Below are 19,020 nucleotides of genomic sequence, written 5' to 3' on the forward strand. Positions count from 1 at the left end.
TAATCAAAATGTTGTGACAGGAAGGAAGATGTGGATTTTAAAAACATACTTTACAGTTGAAGCTTGAATTCATGACGTTTGCCTTGAATCCATTTAAACAATATCACATTCGTTTCATCATTTAGCCTCTTCTAAAACAATCTCGATTCGCTACAATCACGATTAAAATCACAGTGAGAGATTTACAGATGAGTTTAAATAGAAGGTAAACAGAGTTCTCTTCCTGTTTGACTGTTTTTACTTCATCAGTTCAGTTGAGAGGGAGGCTGCTGGGAGAAAAGACAAAGAGAAGGGGGGGGTGTTGTGAAACAGAGGTAACTCCAGTTCAAGTTGAGCAGTGTTGATATGGACAACACCGTCTCAGAATGTGTTCAGCTGTGAGTTAAGCAACAGGAGAGACAAACCCCTCAGATCTGTCTGTTCATGGTGACCTCTGACCTCATTTCTCTGTTGCAACTCATTCTGTACAGTGGAGGACAGTTTGTCTCAGAAACGTTTGTCTGTGGACATTTTGTCCGTGGACAGTTTGACATTTTGTCCGTGGACAGTTTGACATTTTGTCCGTGGACAGTTTGACATTTTGTCCGTGGACAGTTTGACATTTTGTCCGTGGACAGTTTGACATTTTGTCCGTGGACAGTTTGACATTTTGTCCGTGGACAGTTTGACATTTTGTCTGTGAATTGATTGCCAGTTTGTCTGTAGACAGTTTGTCTGTGGACAGTTTGTCTCTGGACAGTTTGTCTGTAGACAGTTTGTCTGTGGACAGTTTGTCTGTGGACAGTTGGACCTAGAACCAGAACCTCTGCTCCAGCCCACAACACAACCACAACTGCTGAATCCAGCCTGTAATCCATGATTATGATTTTCTTCTTCTTCTTCTTCTTCTTCTTCTTCTTCTTCTTCTTCTTCTTCTTCTTCTTCTTCTTCTTCTTCTTCTTCTTCTTCTTCTTCTTCTTCTTCTTCTTCTTCTTCTGTGTTTCAGCTCAGGATGACTTCCTGTCTGTTGTCCCTCCTCTTCCCTTTGATGTTCTCGATCATGGCCGCTGCTCAACCCGCCGGCTGCAAAATCCGAATCACTGACAAAGGACTCGATATGTGTAAGTTAATGATTATTATCCAGAAGTAAACTAAAATCTAAACTATAATACTGTGGACCGTATTCAACGTTTTTTTGTTGATATTTTCTTGTTGTATTGTATTTTTTATACATATTATATTTGTACTTAGAGCACAGTCCTGGACGGGGCAACGATTGTAGAAATATGTTGAGTATGTGACAAATAAATGTATAACCGATATTTATTTGTGTTTTCAGTGAAGTATGAGACTCAGAAGTTTGTTGAAGAAGAGCTCACTAACATCTCGATGCCAGAGATGAAGGGCAAAGAGGGCCGCTTCCAATACACCATCACTAAGTACAAGTTGTATTGAAAGTAATACTTTGATTCTGAATCCTCAACATGTATTAATGTCTTCTCTTTCTCCCGTCTGTCGTCAGCGTGAAGATAACCGAGTTGAATCTGACTCACGCTGAACTGCAGTTCATCCCTGAAGTCGGTTTGCTGTTCGACATCCAGAACTCATCGATCTCGCTGAGTTTCCACCGACAGATCCTCTACTGGTTCTTGTGAGTTCTGCCGCAGAAAACTGACTCAACACCAACATTCATACGACTCTAAGGATTCAATGGAAACATCTCAACATGTTGCTCAGCAGAATCTCGAGACCTTCACGATGTCAAATTCTGAAGCTTTTGTGTTTTGTGTGGAGCGTTGTCGTGTAGTTGTTTACGCGGTCGTATTGCGTCGGTGATGACGTGTTTCTGTGTGTCAGCTACGACACAGGAAACATCAACGCATCGGCCGACGGCGTGAACATCAACACGGCTCTGAACCTGATCCGGGACGAGGAAGGACGACTGAAGATCAACAACATCACCTGTGATGCCAGGATCGGCAAAATGAGGGCAAAGTTCAGCGGAACGCTCGGGTAAAACACACTGATACAGTGATAATGATAATAAGACTAATGTAGTGATCAATGATCAATAATGATCACTGTTAATGAGACTGATACAACAATCAATAATGATCACTGTTAATGAGACTGATACAACAATCAATAATGATCACTGTTAATGAGACTGATACAATAATCAATAATGATCACTGTTAATGAGACTGATACAATAATCAATAATGATCACTGTTAATGAGAGTAATGTTGTAATCAATAATGATCACTGTTAATGAGACTGATACAACAATCAATAATGATCACTGTTAATGAGACTGATACAATAATCAATAATGATCACTGTTAATGAGACTGATACAATAATCAATAATGATCACTGTTAATGAGACTGATACAACAATCAATAATGATCACTGTTAATGAGACTGATACAATAATCAATAATGATCACTGTTAATGAGACTGATACAATAATCAATAATGATCACTGTTAATGAGACTGATACAACAATCAATAATGATCACTGTTAATGAGACTGATACAATAATCAATAATGATCACTGTTAATGAGACTGATACAATAATCAATAATGATCACTGTTAATGAGACTGATACAATATTCAATAATGATCACTGTTAATGAGACTGATACAACAATCAATAATGATCACTGTTAATGAGACTGATACAATAATCAATAATGATCAGTGTTAATGAGAGTAATGTTGTAATCAATAATGATTGATGGTTACTGTTAATAACAATCGGCCAATCAACAACTGTCTGTCAACACGTTTTATCTTTCAGGAAAGTTTATGACTTCCTGGCCAGCTTTCTGACAACGGGCATGCGCTTCCTCCTAAACCAACAGGTGTGTCACCTGTCCGTCTGTCTCTGACCTGTCTCTCTCTCTGTTCTGTCTCTCTCTCTCTGGTCTGTATCTCTTGCTCTGACATATATGTCTGTCTCTGAAAGTATTGCTCACTGACCTGTCTGTCTATCTTTGACATTTTGGTCTGTCTCTGAGCTGACTGTACCATACCTGTTTCTCTCTTACCTGTCTGTCTGTATATCTGTCTCTGACCTGTCTCTCTCTCTCTTACCTGTCTGTCTGTATATCTGTCTCTGACCTGTCTCTCTCTCTTACCTGGCTGTCTGTATATCTGTCTCTGACCTGTCTCTCTCTCTGACCTGTCTGTCTGTCCATCTCTGACCTGTCTTTCTCTCTGACCTGTCTGTCCCTCAGATCTGTCCCGCTCTGAATGACGCTGCTCTGGTTCACGTGAACTCGATGTTGCAGTCGATCCCTGTGAGGTCGGAGGTCGATCACTATATTGGTATTGATTATTCTCTGATCGAAGATCCCGTGGTGACGTCCAGGAGCTTCGACATGCACTTCAGGGTCAGACTCCTCCTCTGATATGACATCGTCTACGGTGTAATGCGACGGGAACGTTAACGTGTGTGTCGTGTGTTTAGGGGATGTTCTTTGATCTGTCCGATCCAAATAACACGCTGGTGAACTACGCCATCGACCCGGTCATCAGAGAGTACGACCGCATGGTTTACCTCGCTCTGTCCGAGTACTTCTTCGACAGCGGGCTGTATTCTTACTTCAAAGCAGGAATCTTCCAGATGCACATCGTCAACGAGAAGGTCAAACCCACCACAGACCCACCATAGACCCACAAACCCACCACAGACCCACAAACCCACCACAGACCCACACAACCACCACAGACCCACACAACCACCACAGACCCACAAACCCACCACAGACCTACAAACCCACCACAGACCCACACAACCACCACAGACCCACAAACCCACCACAGACCCACAAACCCACCACAGACCCACACAACCACCACAGACCCACAAACCCACCACAGACCCACAAAACCACCACAGACCCACAAATCCACCACAGACCCACACAACCACCACAGACCCACACAACCACCACAGACCCACAAACCCACCACAGACCCACAAACCCACCACAGACCCACAAACCCACCACAGACCCACAAACCCACCACAGACCCACAAACCCACCACAGACCCACAAACCCACCACAGACCCACACAACCACCACAGACCCACAAACCACCACAGACCCACAAACCCACCACAGACCCACAAACCCACCACAGACCCACAGACCCACCATAGACCCACAAACCCACCACAGACCCACAAACCCACCACAGACCCACACAACCACCACAGACCCACAAACCCACCACAGACCCACAAAACCACCACAGACCCACAAACCCACCATAGACCCACAAACCCACCACAGACCCACAAACCCACCACAGACCCACAAACCCACCACAGACCCACCATAGACCCACAAACCCACCACAGACCCACAAACCCACCACAGACCCACAAACCCACCACAGACCCACACAACCACCACAGACCCACAAACCCACCACAGACCCACAAAACCACCACAGACCCACAAACCCACCACAGACCCACAAACCCACAAACCCACCACAGACCCACACAACCACCACAGACCCACAAACCCACCACAGACCCACAAACCCACAAACCCACCACAGACCCACACAACCACCACAGACCCACAAACCCACCACAGACCCACACAACCACCACAGACCCACACAACCACCACAGACCCACAAACCCACCACAGACCCACACAACCACCACAGACCCACAAACCCACCACAGACCCACAAACCCACCACAGACCCACAAACCCACCACAGACCCACACAACCACCACAGACCCACACAACCACCACAGACCCACAAACCCACCACAGACCCACACAACCACCACAGACCCACAAACCCACCACAGACCCACAAACCCACCACAGACCCACACAACCACCACAGACCCACAAACCCACCACAGACCCACAAAACCACCACAGACCCACCATAGACCCACAAAACCACCACAGACCCACAAACCCACCACAGACCCACAAACCCACCACAGACCCACAGACCCACAAACCCACCACAGACCCACAAACCCACCACAGACCCACACAACCACCACAGACCCACACAACCACCACAGACCCACAAACCCACCACAGACCCACAAACCCACAAACCCACCACAGACCCACACAACCACCACAGACCCACAAACCCACAAACCCACCACAGACCCACACAACCACCACAGACCCACAAACCCACCACAGACCCACAAACCCATAAACCCACCACAGACCCACACAACCACCACAGACCCACAAACCCACCACAGACCCACAAACCCACAAACCCACCACAGACCCACACAACCACCACAGACCCACAAACCCACCACAGACCCACAAACCCACAAACCCACCACAGACCCACACAACCACCACAGACCCACAAACCCACCACAGACCCACAAACCCACCACAGACCCACAAAACCACCACAGACCCACAAAACCACCACAGACCCACACAACCACCACAGACCCACAAACCACCACAGACCCACAAAACCACCACAGACCTACAAACCCACCACAGACCCACAAAACCACCACAGACCCACAAACCCACCACAGACCCACAAAACCACCACAGACCCACAAAACCACCACAGACCCACACAACCACCACAGACCCACAAACCCACCACAGACCCACACAACCACCACAGACCCACAAACCCACCACAGACCCACACAACCACCACAGACCCACAAACCCACCACAGACCCACAAAACCACCACAGACCCACAAACCCACCACAGACTCACAAACCCACCACAGACCCACAAACCCACCACAGACGCCCACCCTGAAAGACCGAAAAGCCGAACATACAGATCCTGAGAAGCGAGCTGATCCAGTCTAACCTCCATTGTTCTCTTTGTGTCGTCCTTCAGATGCCCAAAGACCTGGAGATGCTGTTGAGAACTACCTACTTTGGAGCCATCATGATGCTGGTGAGTAAAGTTACAATGGAGACACAGTGGGGACACATTAAAGACAAGATAAAGTGCAGACACAGTGAAGCCGAAATGAAGACAGTAGAGACACAGTGGAGAAACTGTAGGACTGCAGTAAATACACTATAAAGACACAATAGAGACATGGTAGAGATACAGTGGGGACACATTGGAAAATGCAGTCGAGACACAATAGAGACAAAAATAGAGATAAAGTACAGAAATAGTAAAGTCTAATTAAAGACAGAGTAAGGACACAGTGGAGAAACATAAGAAATGCAGTAGAGACACAGTAAAGACTCAGTAAAAAGACAGAGGAGACGCAGTAGAAATGCACACAGTAAATACTCAATAGAGAATCAATAAAGAGACAGAAGAGATGCAGTAGAAACACAATAAAGACTCAATAAAGAGACGATGGAGACACTGTAGCGACACAATGGGGACACATTTGAAATGCAGCAAAGACACAGTGAAGACACAAAAAAGAGACAGTGGAGACACAGTAGAAACACAGTAAATAAACAGTAGAAACACAGTAAAGACACAGTGGAGACGTGTTAGCAGGATGGAGGAATGTAAAACCACTTGATGCTAATTTGTCATTTGTTACATTGGCCTTTGTGAATAAAGTTGACTGACAGGTTCAGTTCAGTGCAGGTGTTCACATTATTTTGTCCAGTACTGTGTAGTACTACTTCACTCCGCGTTCTCCTGTGTTCTTGTAGAACCCGGCTCTGGTGGACGCTCCGATGTCTCTTCAGTTCGCTGTCAACTCTCCTCCAAAAACCTTCATCAAGACGTCCGGAGCAACGGTCGTCATGACAGCCATCGTCAAGGTGATAGTGCTGCCTCCAGGTCAGCCTCCGGTCCAGCTCAGCAGCATGACGATGGTACACAAACACACACACACATCCACACACACACACACACACACACACACACACACACACACACACACACACACACACACACACACACACACACACACCCACACACACACACACACACACACAGGTTTAACCTGCTGATCAAAACGTCCAACAGCTGTTTTATTATTTCTATTGTTTCATGTTTCTGTCGTCCTGCAGGAAGCAAAGTTTAACGCTAAAGTTTCCATGAAGGAAAAACGCCTGGCCGTTCATGCTGACCTCCGCAGGTACACACACACACACACACACACACACACACACACACACACACACACACACACACACACACACACACACACACACACACACACACACAAGTTACAAGAACTGTGATTGGTCAGTTCGGGGACAGGAGCCCAGGACCAATTTAATGAACTCAGGAACACAGTCTGTGTGTTTTTTGGTGGAACCATGGACTAAAGTTAAGTTCCACATTGACGCCACAAACATGGCGAGAACCGTATGAAGGAACAGTCCTTTAAAGTTTTGTAAAGTTCTAAGTTTTCTACTTAAGTGTGACACTTGAGGGGCCGATCACACCGAGACGCGTCGCTAAAATATTGTCAACTTTTAAGCGCAGAGTCGGTGTCCCGCTTGACCGAGGCAGCCAATCAGATCGCACTGACATCAAAACAGGAAGTCAGTTGCAGTGTAGTAAAGCCCGCCTCTTGCTTGATTTGATTGCCTCCCTTGTTCAAATGTGTCACTGACGATCGCTGCGCTGCAAGAAAAGTTGCGAATATTTCAACTTTTATACACGTCTAATAAAAGGTGGTGCAAGAGAAGAGCACGGTGGTCCCTCGGGTTTAATTTCTCCTGAGCTGAGGGATCGACTAAAGGTTGCTGTACAGAATCCCTCAAAATGTTTCCTTGGTTCATGAAGAACGTTTAAATGTTTTACCTTTTGTGTTGAACCCCATTTAAAGTCACAGCGTCTCTGTGGCAGAATAAATGACCACAGACTGAAACAGAGTTGTCTTCTTTCAGATTTAAAATATTCTCCAATCAATCGGCTCTGGAATCTCTGGCAGTAAGAGCTGTTTTTTATCTTTTACTACTGAGATACACCATTTGTGTTGAATCTGACTCACAACAGAAAGTAAAATACGTAACAGTCGCCCGTCTGTCTGTCAGTTGATTCCTCTGCAGGCTCCTCTGAAGACCATGTTGCAGATGTCTGTGGTTCCTTTCATCAACAGTAAGAATCTGATACATCGACTGTGAAACAAACAGCATGTTGAACTGTAACACACTGTGACACTGACTGTGTGTGTGTGTGTGTGTGTGTGTGTGTGTGCGTGTGTTCAGACTGGACAAAGAGAGGGGTTCGCATCCCTCTGGCTGATGGGATGGATTTCATTGAGGAAGTAGTTGAATATCACAACGTAAGTCTGTTTAAACATTTAACCTTTATATGTTAAACCCCAAAAGTCAAGACATCTTGATCGCCCCCTGGTGGCTGGCTGCAGTAAAGGTCATAAACACAGCGCCTTCCATGTTAACAAATAGGACCATGGGTTTTGAAAGCCTCCAGTTCACCCTTTTGGCAGTCCCCATCTTGGATTTGGGCGGTCGCCATGTTGGTTTTTGAAACCAGTGAACAGAAGAAACCATATTTGGACTGCGGAGGAGCATGGCTCTGGCAGCTACCAGGCGGCAAACTCCGGTTCTCTAAATGGACCATCATTTACAAAATGAACATCATGATGTATTGAAGACTTGAAACTAGAGACTGAGACCATAAACTTATGTTTACAATGTTTACTGAGGTAATAAATCAAGAGAGAAGTAGAGTCATTTTCTCATAGACTTCTATACAACCAGAGGAGTCGCCCCCTGGTGGACAGAATGCAAGTTTAAGACACTTCAGTATCAGCCTCACTCATCAGAACCGGAGGTTGCCGTCTGGATGAGGCATGGGACAAACTAAAACGTAAAAGTCAAATAAATGTTTCCCAAAGATGGTTTCAACTATTTCAGGCAGTTATTATCACGCTGATGAATGTTAATTTTTTTGATTCGTTTGATCTTAATGAGATATTTGTTGGGTGTAACGTCATGATTGTACCATGTGATGTTCTAGTCATTATGCTGTAATCCATTGTAAAAAACAACCATTCAGCCATACAAACAGATGGCTGGCGGCCATGTTTTCACGAGCAGATGCACCGGGACGCATTAAGATCGTAAATCGGGAATACCGGCTTGGAATTATCAACCTTCGACTTGCAATGGATTGCAGCATCAGTCTCTATTATTTTGACCCTCTACTGCACCATGTGATGTTGTATTTCCTCACTGGTGTTGATGGCAGTTGTGTTGATCTCTGCAGGGTTTCATCTTGATCGGAGCGAATCTTCACTTCAGCAAAGGACTGAGAGAAATGATCGCAGGGAGCAATCAGACAGAACCAGAAACCAACTCTGTCTGAATATATATATGTATACACACACACATTTATGTGTGTAAATATACGCAGGTATTTTAAAATCAAGCGCCCCTTGTTTACATCCATGTTTCTTGCTAACAGTCTTCCTCTGCTCCTTGCGCATCGCTGCGTTATCTTGAACCACCTGTACATCAGTGAAACAGAAGTATTCAGAGCCTTTTCTGAAGTAAAAGTACTACTACCACATTGTGAAAATACTCCACTACACGTTAAAGTTCCGCATTCAAAACCGTACTCGTAAACGTATTGTCAGCAAAATGTACTAAAAGTATTCATGATGTGGTAACATGTTACCTGTCTGTGTTTTTCTATTATATATATCTGATGTTTCGGGATTAATAGTGCTGCTGCATTAATGTATGTGTATTGCTGTAGATGTTTTTAACTCCTTTATACACTGTTGGGTAGTTTAATCTGCAGCAATGCATCACATTCTATAAGATAATATGTTTGTGTAGTCGTTGTCCTGTGAGTAAAGGCAAAGGTTTCATATAGAAAGTGATGAGGACATAAAGGTCTGAGAGTCCTCTCCGAATAAAGTTCAGACTAACAGACTCCGGAGTATTTTCTCAAACACAATAAAAGGGGAGAAAGTATCAGTACAACCATATTGTGGTTCTCTGAGATAACAGCTCACAGTGGAAATACCGCTCGCTGATGTTTGTATTAACAACAAAGCTAAATAAAAACAAATAAATCTCCTGATTTGCTTTTTCATACAAGTTATAAGTTAATTACTAAATGAACATCATGCTGTATTGAAGAAGACGTGGAACTAGAGATTGAGACATAAACTCATGTTTACAATGTTTACTGAGGGAATAAATCAAGAGAGAAGTAGAGTCATTTTCTATAGACTTCTATACAACCAGAGGAGTCGCCCCCTGGTGGTGAGTAGAGAGAATGCAGCTTTAAGATACTTTCACATTTCCTGAAGAGAGTCAGCCTTTTGAATCACTGCAGAGTCAAATTCAAACATTTGAACGTTCAATTAATCAATGAACAGCATCAGGTTTCACAGTCAGATCAACAACGTAATTTATTTGGGTGATAGATTTTATTCTCATCAGGTAAAAACAAAAAACATACAGCAATGAAATCATTTAAAGTGAATGTTACTTCATTTAAAGCCACTGCATCAAACAGTTAATTGACACTCGACTATTGTATTAGCAGCTTGTTAATAGTTATTGTAATAGTTGTAATATCAGCTAAAGATCAATTCATAACATATCATTTTATGTTATTACATTTTATGTTATTATCTGTTATTACTTATATTACTTATTTTCTCTTTACAAGTTTATTAATCTCTATTAAAGCAGTTATAGTTTCAACTTTAACAAGCTTTTCTAAGTCCATCATTTTGCCTAACTGGGGATAGCTATGCTAAGCTAATTTGTTGAGATGTCTTTTTGCGGAATGCTCTCTGGTAAACGAGTAATGCAGCGCATATGTCTAAGGCTTTTATTTTGAAAGGTAAGAACAGAAGAAGTGTAGCTCTAATCTTAGTTGTTATTTTATTGCCTTTACACGTATGGACACAGTTAAAGCGCCATCCCCTTTCTTTCTGCCGCAAATCGAGCCTTCATTTCCCGGGAGATCGCGACGCGCGTCATACTTCATCATGATAAGTTCGAGCAAAAGACCTGTCTGTCACTTTAATTCGTTAACAGTTAATTAGCAGCTCAGACATTTGATGTGATAATCAGTTTTTACGAAGATTCACTTTTCAAACTGATAATTAAATAGAATTTATTGTAATTTGAGTGCTGAATAAAATCACGAGTTTGTTTTTATGTCATAAAAAATAAGTGTTTGTTTTTAACTCGTCATCTTTTACAGTGTGAGTGACCTCAATTCTTTGAATCCGTCTGTTTTAAACTCTTCAGTCAGTTGCCAAAGTTTTCGGCGATGCCGTCATAACCGTGGAAACCGCACTTCCTGCCGGCGACTCTGCAGCCGAAGGTCAGTGCGTCCTGCAGACTTCCACCTGCGGTTGGAGAATGTATTTATTAATTTAATAAATACATGTGTATCGTCTCACCGTGTCGGACGGTGTAACGTCTCATCGTTGGACGGTGTAACGTCTCACCGTGTCGGACGGTGTAACGTCTCACCGTGTCGGACGGTGTAACGTCTCACCGTGTCGGACGGTGTAACGTCTCACAGTGTCGGACGGTGTAACGTCTCACCGTGTCGGCCGGTGTAACGTCTCACCGTGTCGGACGGTGTAACGTATCACAGTGTCGGACGGTGTAACGTTTCACCGTGTCGGCCGGTGTAACATCTCACCGTTGGACGGTAACGTCTCACCGCGTCGGACGGTGTAACGTCTCACCGTGTCGGCCGGTGTAACGTCTCACCGTTGGACGGTAACATCTCACCGTTGGACGGTAACGTCTCACCGCGTCGGACGGTGTAACGTCTCACCGCGTCGGACGGTGTAACGTCTCACCGTTGGACGGTGTAACGTCTCACCGTTGGACGGTGTAACGTCTCACCGTTGGACGGTGTAACGTCTCACCGTTGGACGGTAACGTCTCACCGCGTTGGACGGTGTAACGTTTCACCGCGTCGGACGGTGAAACGTTTCACCGCGTCGGACGGTGAAACGTTTCACCGCGTCGGACGGTGTAACGTCTCATCGTTGGACAGTGTAACGTCTCACCGTTGGACAGTGTAACGTCTCACCGTTGGACAGTGTAACGTCTCACCGTTGGACAGTGTAACGTCTCACCGTTGGACAGTGTAATGTCACACCGTTGGACAGTGTAACGTCTCACCGTTGGACAGTGTAATGTCTCACCGTTGGACAGTGTAACGTCTCACCGTTGGACAGTGTAACGTCTCACCGTTGGACAGTGTAACGTCTCACCGTTGGACAGCGTGTAGATGACGGCAGAGTTGAAAGTGTCTCCGGCTCCGAGAGTATCGACGAGAGCTTCAGGAGGAAACGCATCTGAATGAACGACCGAACCATCTGGACCCAAAGCATCTGCTCCTTTTTCTGCCCAGGCACATACCAGGACAGCCCTGAGAGAGAGAGACAGGTCAGAGAGGGAGAGACAGGTCAGAGAGGGAGAGACAGGTCAGGGAGAGAGAGACAGGTCAGAGAGGGAGAGACAGGTGCAACAGACAGGTCAGCGTCAGAAAGAGACAAGTCAGATAGACAGCCCTGAGAGAGAGACAGGTCCGAGGGAGAGCTCTAAAAGAGAGACAGGTCTGTGGGACAGACAGGTCAGAGAGAGAGAGACACAGCTCTGACCTTCTGGATCAGCAGTTTAAACCGACTCCCCTCCTCATCTGTTCTAACTGCTGACCTTTGACCTCCTCCTCATGGTGGTCAAATTCTGTAATTACAACTTCCAGGTGTGTCACATGACGTCATCGGGCCCAAAAATACTTTTCCTGTTGCCTTAAACTGGGAAAGAGACACGATGATGTCCTAGAAGTTGTAATGATCACGAAAGGTGGAATAAATTGTTGTTTTCCAGCTGTAAGCAGCTGTAATAATGGATATATTGTACTGGCTTTAATTCAGCACTTATTATACATCTGTGGGCAAAACATGTTTTGATTCTTTTTATTTGTCCAACCCTGAAAGTCCTGATCCTCTACTCACCCCTGTTTGACTCGACTGTAGAGTCCTTTCAGAGCGGCTTCAGCCGACAGGAAGCCGAAGTGACGGGCCACGTCTTTACTGACAAACACCTGAAAGAGACAAGAACACCTGAGAGACAGCCCTGAGAGAGAGACAGCTCAGAGAGAGAGAGAGACAGGTCAGATAGAGAGAGACAGGCAGGTCAGTTAGACAGCCCTGAGAGAGACAGCTCAGAGAGAGAGAGACAGCTCAGAGAGAGAGAGAGACAGGTCAGATAGAGAGAGACAGGCAGGTCAGTTAGACAGCCCTGAGAGAGAGAGAGGTCAGATAGAGAGAGACAGACAGGTCAGTTAGACAGCTCAGAGAGAGAGAGACAGGTCAGTTAGACAGCCCTGAGAGAGAGAGAGGTCAGATAGAGAGAGACAGGCAGGTCAGTTAGACAGCCCTGAGAGAGAGAGACAGGTCAGTTAGACATCCCTGAGAGAGAGACAGCTCAGAGAGAGAGAGAGACAGGTCAGTTAGACAGCCCTGAGAGAGAGACAGCTCAGAGAGAAAGAGAGACAGGTCAGTTAGACAGCCCTGAGAGAGAGACAGCTCAGAGAGAAAGAGAGACAGGTCAGTTAGACAGCCCTGAGAGAGAGACAGGTCAGATAGAGAGACAGGTCAGAGAGAGAGAGAGACAGGTCAGAGAGAGAGCGACAGGTCAGTTAGACAGCCCTGAGAGAGAGACAGGCAGGTCAGTTAGACAGCCCTGAGAGAGAGACAGGTCAGAGAGAGAGAGAGACAGGTCAGAGAGAAAGAGACAGGTCAGTTAGACAGCCCTGAGAGAGAGACAGGTCAGAGAGAGAGCGACAGGTCAGTTAGACAGCCCTGAGAGAGAGACAGGTCCACGTCTCTACTGACCAACACCTGCCAGACCAATAGAATCCACCCCGTCACAGACCTCACAGTGTATTTAAGGTAACCAGCGTTAATAAAAACCGTCGTCTCTTAAAGACTCGCACCACGTCACCGTGAGGAAACAGCTGATACAGCGGTTCTCTGGTCTTCTCTATCTCAACGGAGACGGTGATCCTCTGCTGCCGAGGCAACGTGCTGTTAAACATCACGACCTGCTGGATCATCTTCACCTGATCCTCAGCATTACGGCCCTGAAGGAGTTAAAACAAGAAAACACTGGTGTACTGTAATACTCTCTGTGTATTCTGTAACGATGCGTCGGTGTGACACATTTATATTTCACACTGTTTTGAAACTCTGGAACTTCGACAGGTTAGATTCAGGAGATAGAAGGGTGCGTCTGGTCTGTGTGGTCAGATTAGTCGGGTTTGGTCATGTTAGTCTGGTTTAGTCAGGTTAGTCGGGCAGTTTCAGTGTCTCACCTCTAAGTGGATCCACTTGAACTGACGCAGATCGACTTTGGAGAACTCCTCCGCTGTGACATCAGGAAGGTTCCTGACGGACAGAAAGGTCAGAGGTCATGTTCCTCAATGAAGATAATCCAGAAATACCTTCATCACTCAAGAGGTTACAAAAGTCTCCCAGGCTGATGACGCCACTATGACATCATCAATCAGGACCAGTGAAATGTTCTACACAATAAATCATTGGAATTACTTTTTTTAACAAGTACATTCAAATACATCTGAACTTCCTGTTTGACCTACTGTGTTTTAGGGAGGCGTTTCTATTTTACACAAAAACTTCCAACAACAATTCGAAAAACAATTTCAAGAATTAAAACTTTTTTAAAGATTTGATATTACCGGTACTCTTGATTGATTCATGCGTCTGTCAGGACTCGGGGGTGAAGACATTTTACAGTTTGGAATGATTTTATGAATTTATTTGTCAGTCATGTTTCAGTCAGGCTGATTAAAGATCTGACTGAATTATGAGTCATGTTTATGGATATTAAAATATAGTATAAATACGTCTGATCATCAGTTCAGACTGAAAATGTTCAAACGAGTCATCTCTCTCAAGTCCAACAGTCAGCATGAAACACAATAAAGTGAGATTATATTTACATTCACAGACTTAAAAAGTGTGAAGAGTTCACTTCCAAAATCATCAAAAGACAAACAAATTGCTTTCATTATCGACAAAAGACGGGAATTTTGCTGAAAACATTTTTTATTAATTTTTATTTCGCCTTTAATCCAACAAGTATATTTATTAAATTCGATTTGATGATTTTGGAAAGAAACTCCTCACAGGCGGCAGATTAAAATCAGTTTTAATTACTGGACATATTTCATCATATTTCAGCGTGAACGTGGTCGTTTTAAACATCAGAGATATGAAATAAATCAACGACGATGAATTAAACCACCATTAACACCACTGCAGAGACTCAAACCGACGACACTGAACCGACGAGTTAGTGATGAAGCTCAGTGAACGAACAAGAACGCAGATTTAAAGGAACAGTCCAGGACTGTTATCCTAGCTTAGCATGGATACAGTGCGGGTCAATATATATGTAATATATATGTATATACATATATATTAACCAATGAACTTTTAACGGTGTTCATAGGTGTACTTTTTTTACTTTTGACGGAACCTGGCTAGCTGTTTCTCCTCTTTCCAGTCTTTATGCTAAGCTAAGCTACAAAGAGGTCCAGGACTGTTAGCCTACCTCAGCATGGATACAGTGCGGATAAAAAACGAAATATATATATATATTAACCAAGAACTTTAAAATGGTGTTGATAAGTATACTTTTAACTTTTGACAGCGCTTGACTAGCTTGTTTCTCCTCTTTCCAGTCTTTATGCTAAGCTAAGCTAACCACATCTTGACGCCAGCCCGAACTGAACTTATAGGCATGAGACCCATCTAAAATGATGTTGCATTAAATGTAGAAAGTGGAGAGGATGTTTTAAAATATATTAAATAATATAATATATATATATAATTCATTGAGAGTTTAAAACACGTTTTATGTTTAAGGCTTTGCATGAGCTTGCAACACCTCCTATAGCATTCTTGCTAACTCCGACATGATCACATCTCGTACTGTTTTACCGACGTTCATTAACGTGCTCCGTCTCTATCAAACAACCAATAAATAAAAAATAAACAAGGTCAGCTGACCTCCGCTTAATCTGATTGCTGGACCTCAACTTCTCGCTCTGCAGTGGGCCATTACACCAGGATCGGGACCGGGATCGGGACCGGGAGGTCATGCTTGTCTCAGGCGGGTCAAACAGCATTCACAAAACACCTCAGCACGTTTGTTTTTGTCTGCACGCAGCACCAGATGGGTGGAGCTTCTGATGTAGAGGGGGCGTGGCCTAACACGACTCACCTGAATCGCTCGTGTCTCTGCTTTTAAATGTTCACGAGTAGATCGTTGGTCAATGGTGCAGAACTTCATTTAAAAATTTACAACTTTAACAAAATGAGTAGAAACTCAAAAACTAACATTAATGCTGGTCACATGACTCTACATCATTAGATTCTACATTCTATAAACAGTATATTCAGCTGCTGTTGCTGTTAGTAAACAATGTAATCTGTTCTCAAAAATGTGCATATTTTTCATTGAGGTTTTGAAGGTAAATGTGGCGCTCCTGCTGATCGATTGATCTGATTTGATATTGATCTGATAGGAGTGACGACGTGTCTCAACGGTAACAAGATGCCGTTGATAAAGAGGTATTCAGTGAAGGCTGCGTGCCGCCGGGCGGTCGTCCGGTGGTCTTACGTGTCGTAGAGCACGACGGTTCGAGTTCCGCTGGACGGACAGACAACACAACACGCAGACGGAGTTTGACCTTCCATCTGCCAAACCACCGCGGAGACATCGACCGCACAGCGCGAAAAGTCGGCCATGATGAAACTGATGGACACAGAGAAGACAGGAAACTACTTCGTATCAACTCTGCCTTCCAAAATAAAACCACTGACGGAGAGAAAACTGTCTCCTCATTGGTGGAACAGGAGGGAAACAGAGCTGTGACGATGATGATGACGATGTTCCTGAAATAAATACAGTTAGTCACTCACACACACACACACACACACACACACACACACACACACCTGTTCATGTGCAGGATGGTGCGGCTTCCTGTGCTGATGTTGCTGACGACCACAGAGGCTGGAAGGACACACTGAGCGTGCTCAGACACCAGAGACACATCGATATGAAACTTCTGAAAATCCTCCAAAATAAAACTACAGACAATAAACTGTTTCACATCTCCTCTGTCCTTCACAATAAAACTACAGACAGGAAACGGTTTCATGCCAGTGTCTTAACCCCTTATACTGATCAAGTTCCTCCTCACTGAGGATCTCTGTGGACAAACGAGACGTGGAAACAAGGGGAGCGAAAGAGGAAGGACACAAGGAAAGAATGCAATGAAACACAAAGAAAGAGAAAGGAGACGAGGAAACAAGGAGAGAGAAATTAGAAGGAAATGAGGATAGAGAAAGGAGACAAGGAAAGGAGGAATGAGACAAGGAAAATGTAGAGAAAATGATACAATGAAACAAAAAGAAAGAGAGGACACAAGGAGAGAGAGGGAGAGAGGAGAAGAAGAAACAAGGAAACAAGGGAAGAGAGAGGAAAAAAGGAAGAGAGATTAAGGAAATGAGAAGAGACAAACGAGGAGAGAGAGAGGAGACAAAGAAACAAGAAAGGAGACGAGAAAACAAGGAAGAGAGATTAAGTGGACAAGGAAACAAGAAGAGATAGAGGAGACGAGGAAACAAGGAGAAAGAGAGGAAACAAGGAAGAGAGATGAAGGAGACAAGGAGAGATTGAAGAGACGAGGAAACAAGAAGAAAGAGGTGGAAATGAGGAGAGAGAAAGGGGACGAGGAAACAAGGACTTGTGTAGTTTCTAGAGCTAGACCTGATCCCTGAGACCTCCTCCATGTGCTGATGGACGCATTGATGGGTACTCACTCGGCCACAGGTCCAGCAGACAGAGAGCCCATGAAGGCGCTCGGCGCTCCGAGCAGCGACAGCACCGTGCACGAGTTAGAAGCGTTTCCTCCTCGCTGCCAGCGCTGCGACAAACACCTGCACAGGTACAGAGAGGGATGACATCACTGCATCAACGGACAATATCACTGAAGAAGACTGTACATGAAAACACGTTTCACTTCCTAAAGGCAACAAGAGCATTAATCCGCAGAGGTGCATGCTGGGATATGATATCATTGATATAAATGATTGAATGATATTTATTAAAGTGGCCACGTTTATGATCAATCAGAATAACACTCACATCGATGTAGAAGCACCTTCAGAATAAAATATCACACGTAGTGGTTTCCCCTTCACAATAAAATATCACACCTCGTTTCAATCTGCGGGACCGTGAGCGCGCGACACCCACTCGTCACACCGCGCACTGAGCTTTGATTGGTCAGTAGACAGCGCGTCTGTACGCGTTGGTCTGTTATCTCGAACATAACCTGCTCCAGGGCAATGCATTGCTAACCAACAGTTGGTGCTAGCATTAGCCTGTGTGCTAACCAGCAGTTGGTGCTAGCATTAGCCTGTGTGCTAACCAGCAGTTGGTGCTAGCATTAGCCTGTGTGCTAACCAGCAGTTGGTGCTAGCATTAGCCTGTGTGCTAACCAGCAGTTGGTGCTAACCTGCTGTCTGTGTCTTCTTCTGGGTATTTGTCGACCACGTTGACGATGTCGAGACACACCAGACCCACACACAGAATCTTCTTCTTCTTCTGTTCCTCCATGTCGATCCACACAAACTCACTGTTCACACAGTTGTAGGCTGGACTTTACACTTTCTCATGATCTAGTCAGCTCACAACAATACGACTCACCACTTCCTGTCAGCAGAGATGATAAAATAAGAGCCTCACAGACTGCTCTTCACTGGTTTTACTTGCTGACATTTAGCTTTCGTCTTATTAGTTCACCTGCATTACCGTCACATTCTGTGTTTAAGTTGGTAGAGATCTTGTGTCATTGTTTGTGAGATATTTTACAGTATAAAACATCCTAAATTCCGGTTAGACTTTAGGGTTGGGAGGAAATAAAACAATGGTCCCAGCATCTCCTCCTCAGCATGTCATTTGTATGGTCTCTCCTCCAGGATGTGACC

At 44.6% G+C, this 19,020-nt stretch overlaps 2 protein-coding genes across 5 annotated transcripts in view; one reads left to right on the plus strand and one right to left on the minus strand.

Annotated features, from left to right (window-relative positions):
• Positions 1 to 9,969, plus strand: part of pltp (phospholipid transfer protein) — an 11,852-nt gene extending 1,883 nt beyond the window's left edge. For all 3 annotated transcript variants that reach the window (XM_079297103.1, XM_079297104.1, XM_079297105.1), the window contains exons 2-15: positions 986 to 1,100; positions 1,319 to 1,418; positions 1,502 to 1,630; positions 1,837 to 1,992; positions 2,790 to 2,853; positions 3,229 to 3,384; positions 3,462 to 3,638; positions 5,880 to 5,939; positions 6,671 to 6,835; positions 7,034 to 7,101; positions 7,862 to 7,904; positions 8,009 to 8,072; positions 8,183 to 8,259; positions 9,207 to 9,969. In XM_079297103.1, coding sequence (XP_079153229.1) covers positions 992 to 1,100; positions 1,319 to 1,418; positions 1,502 to 1,630; positions 1,837 to 1,992; positions 2,790 to 2,853; positions 3,229 to 3,384; positions 3,462 to 3,638; positions 5,880 to 5,939; positions 6,671 to 6,835; positions 7,034 to 7,101; positions 7,862 to 7,904; positions 8,009 to 8,072; positions 8,183 to 8,259; positions 9,207 to 9,305 — 1,467 coding nt within the window. In that variant the 5' untranslated portion in view covers positions 986 to 991 and the 3' untranslated portion in view covers positions 9,306 to 9,969. The remainder of the gene's footprint in view (positions 1 to 985; positions 1,101 to 1,318; positions 1,419 to 1,501; positions 1,631 to 1,836; positions 1,993 to 2,789; positions 2,854 to 3,228; positions 3,385 to 3,461; positions 3,639 to 5,879; positions 5,940 to 6,670; positions 6,836 to 7,033; positions 7,102 to 7,861; positions 7,905 to 8,008; positions 8,073 to 8,182; positions 8,260 to 9,206) is intronic.
• Positions 9,970 to 10,373: 404 nt separating this feature from the next.
• khk (ketohexokinase) lies at positions 10,374 to 18,663 on the minus strand. 2 transcript variants are annotated; one of them, XM_079266393.1, is made up of 8 exons: positions 18,549 to 18,663; positions 17,851 to 17,967; positions 16,981 to 17,115; positions 14,310 to 14,382; positions 13,932 to 14,078; positions 12,949 to 13,037; positions 12,202 to 12,359; positions 10,374 to 11,316 (listed from the first exon to the last, which is right to left on the minus strand). In XM_079266393.1, the coding sequence occupies exons 1-8, from the start codon at positions 18,647 to 18,649 to the stop codon at positions 11,216 to 11,218; spliced, it is 921 nt and encodes a 306-aa protein (XP_079122519.1). In that variant the 5' UTR covers positions 18,650 to 18,663; the 3' UTR covers positions 10,374 to 11,215. The 2 variants fall into 2 exon arrangements, with proteins under 2 accessions (XP_079122519.1, XP_079122518.1); XM_079266392.1 differs by having other exon boundaries at positions 12,156 to 12,359.
• Between the last annotated feature and the right edge of the window lie 357 nt (positions 18,664 to 19,020).

This window comes from Melanostigma gelatinosum, assembly GCF_949748355.1.
Source record: "Melanostigma gelatinosum genome assembly, chromosome: 3".
NCBI lineage: Eukaryota > Metazoa > Chordata > Actinopteri > Perciformes > Zoarcidae > Melanostigma > Melanostigma gelatinosum.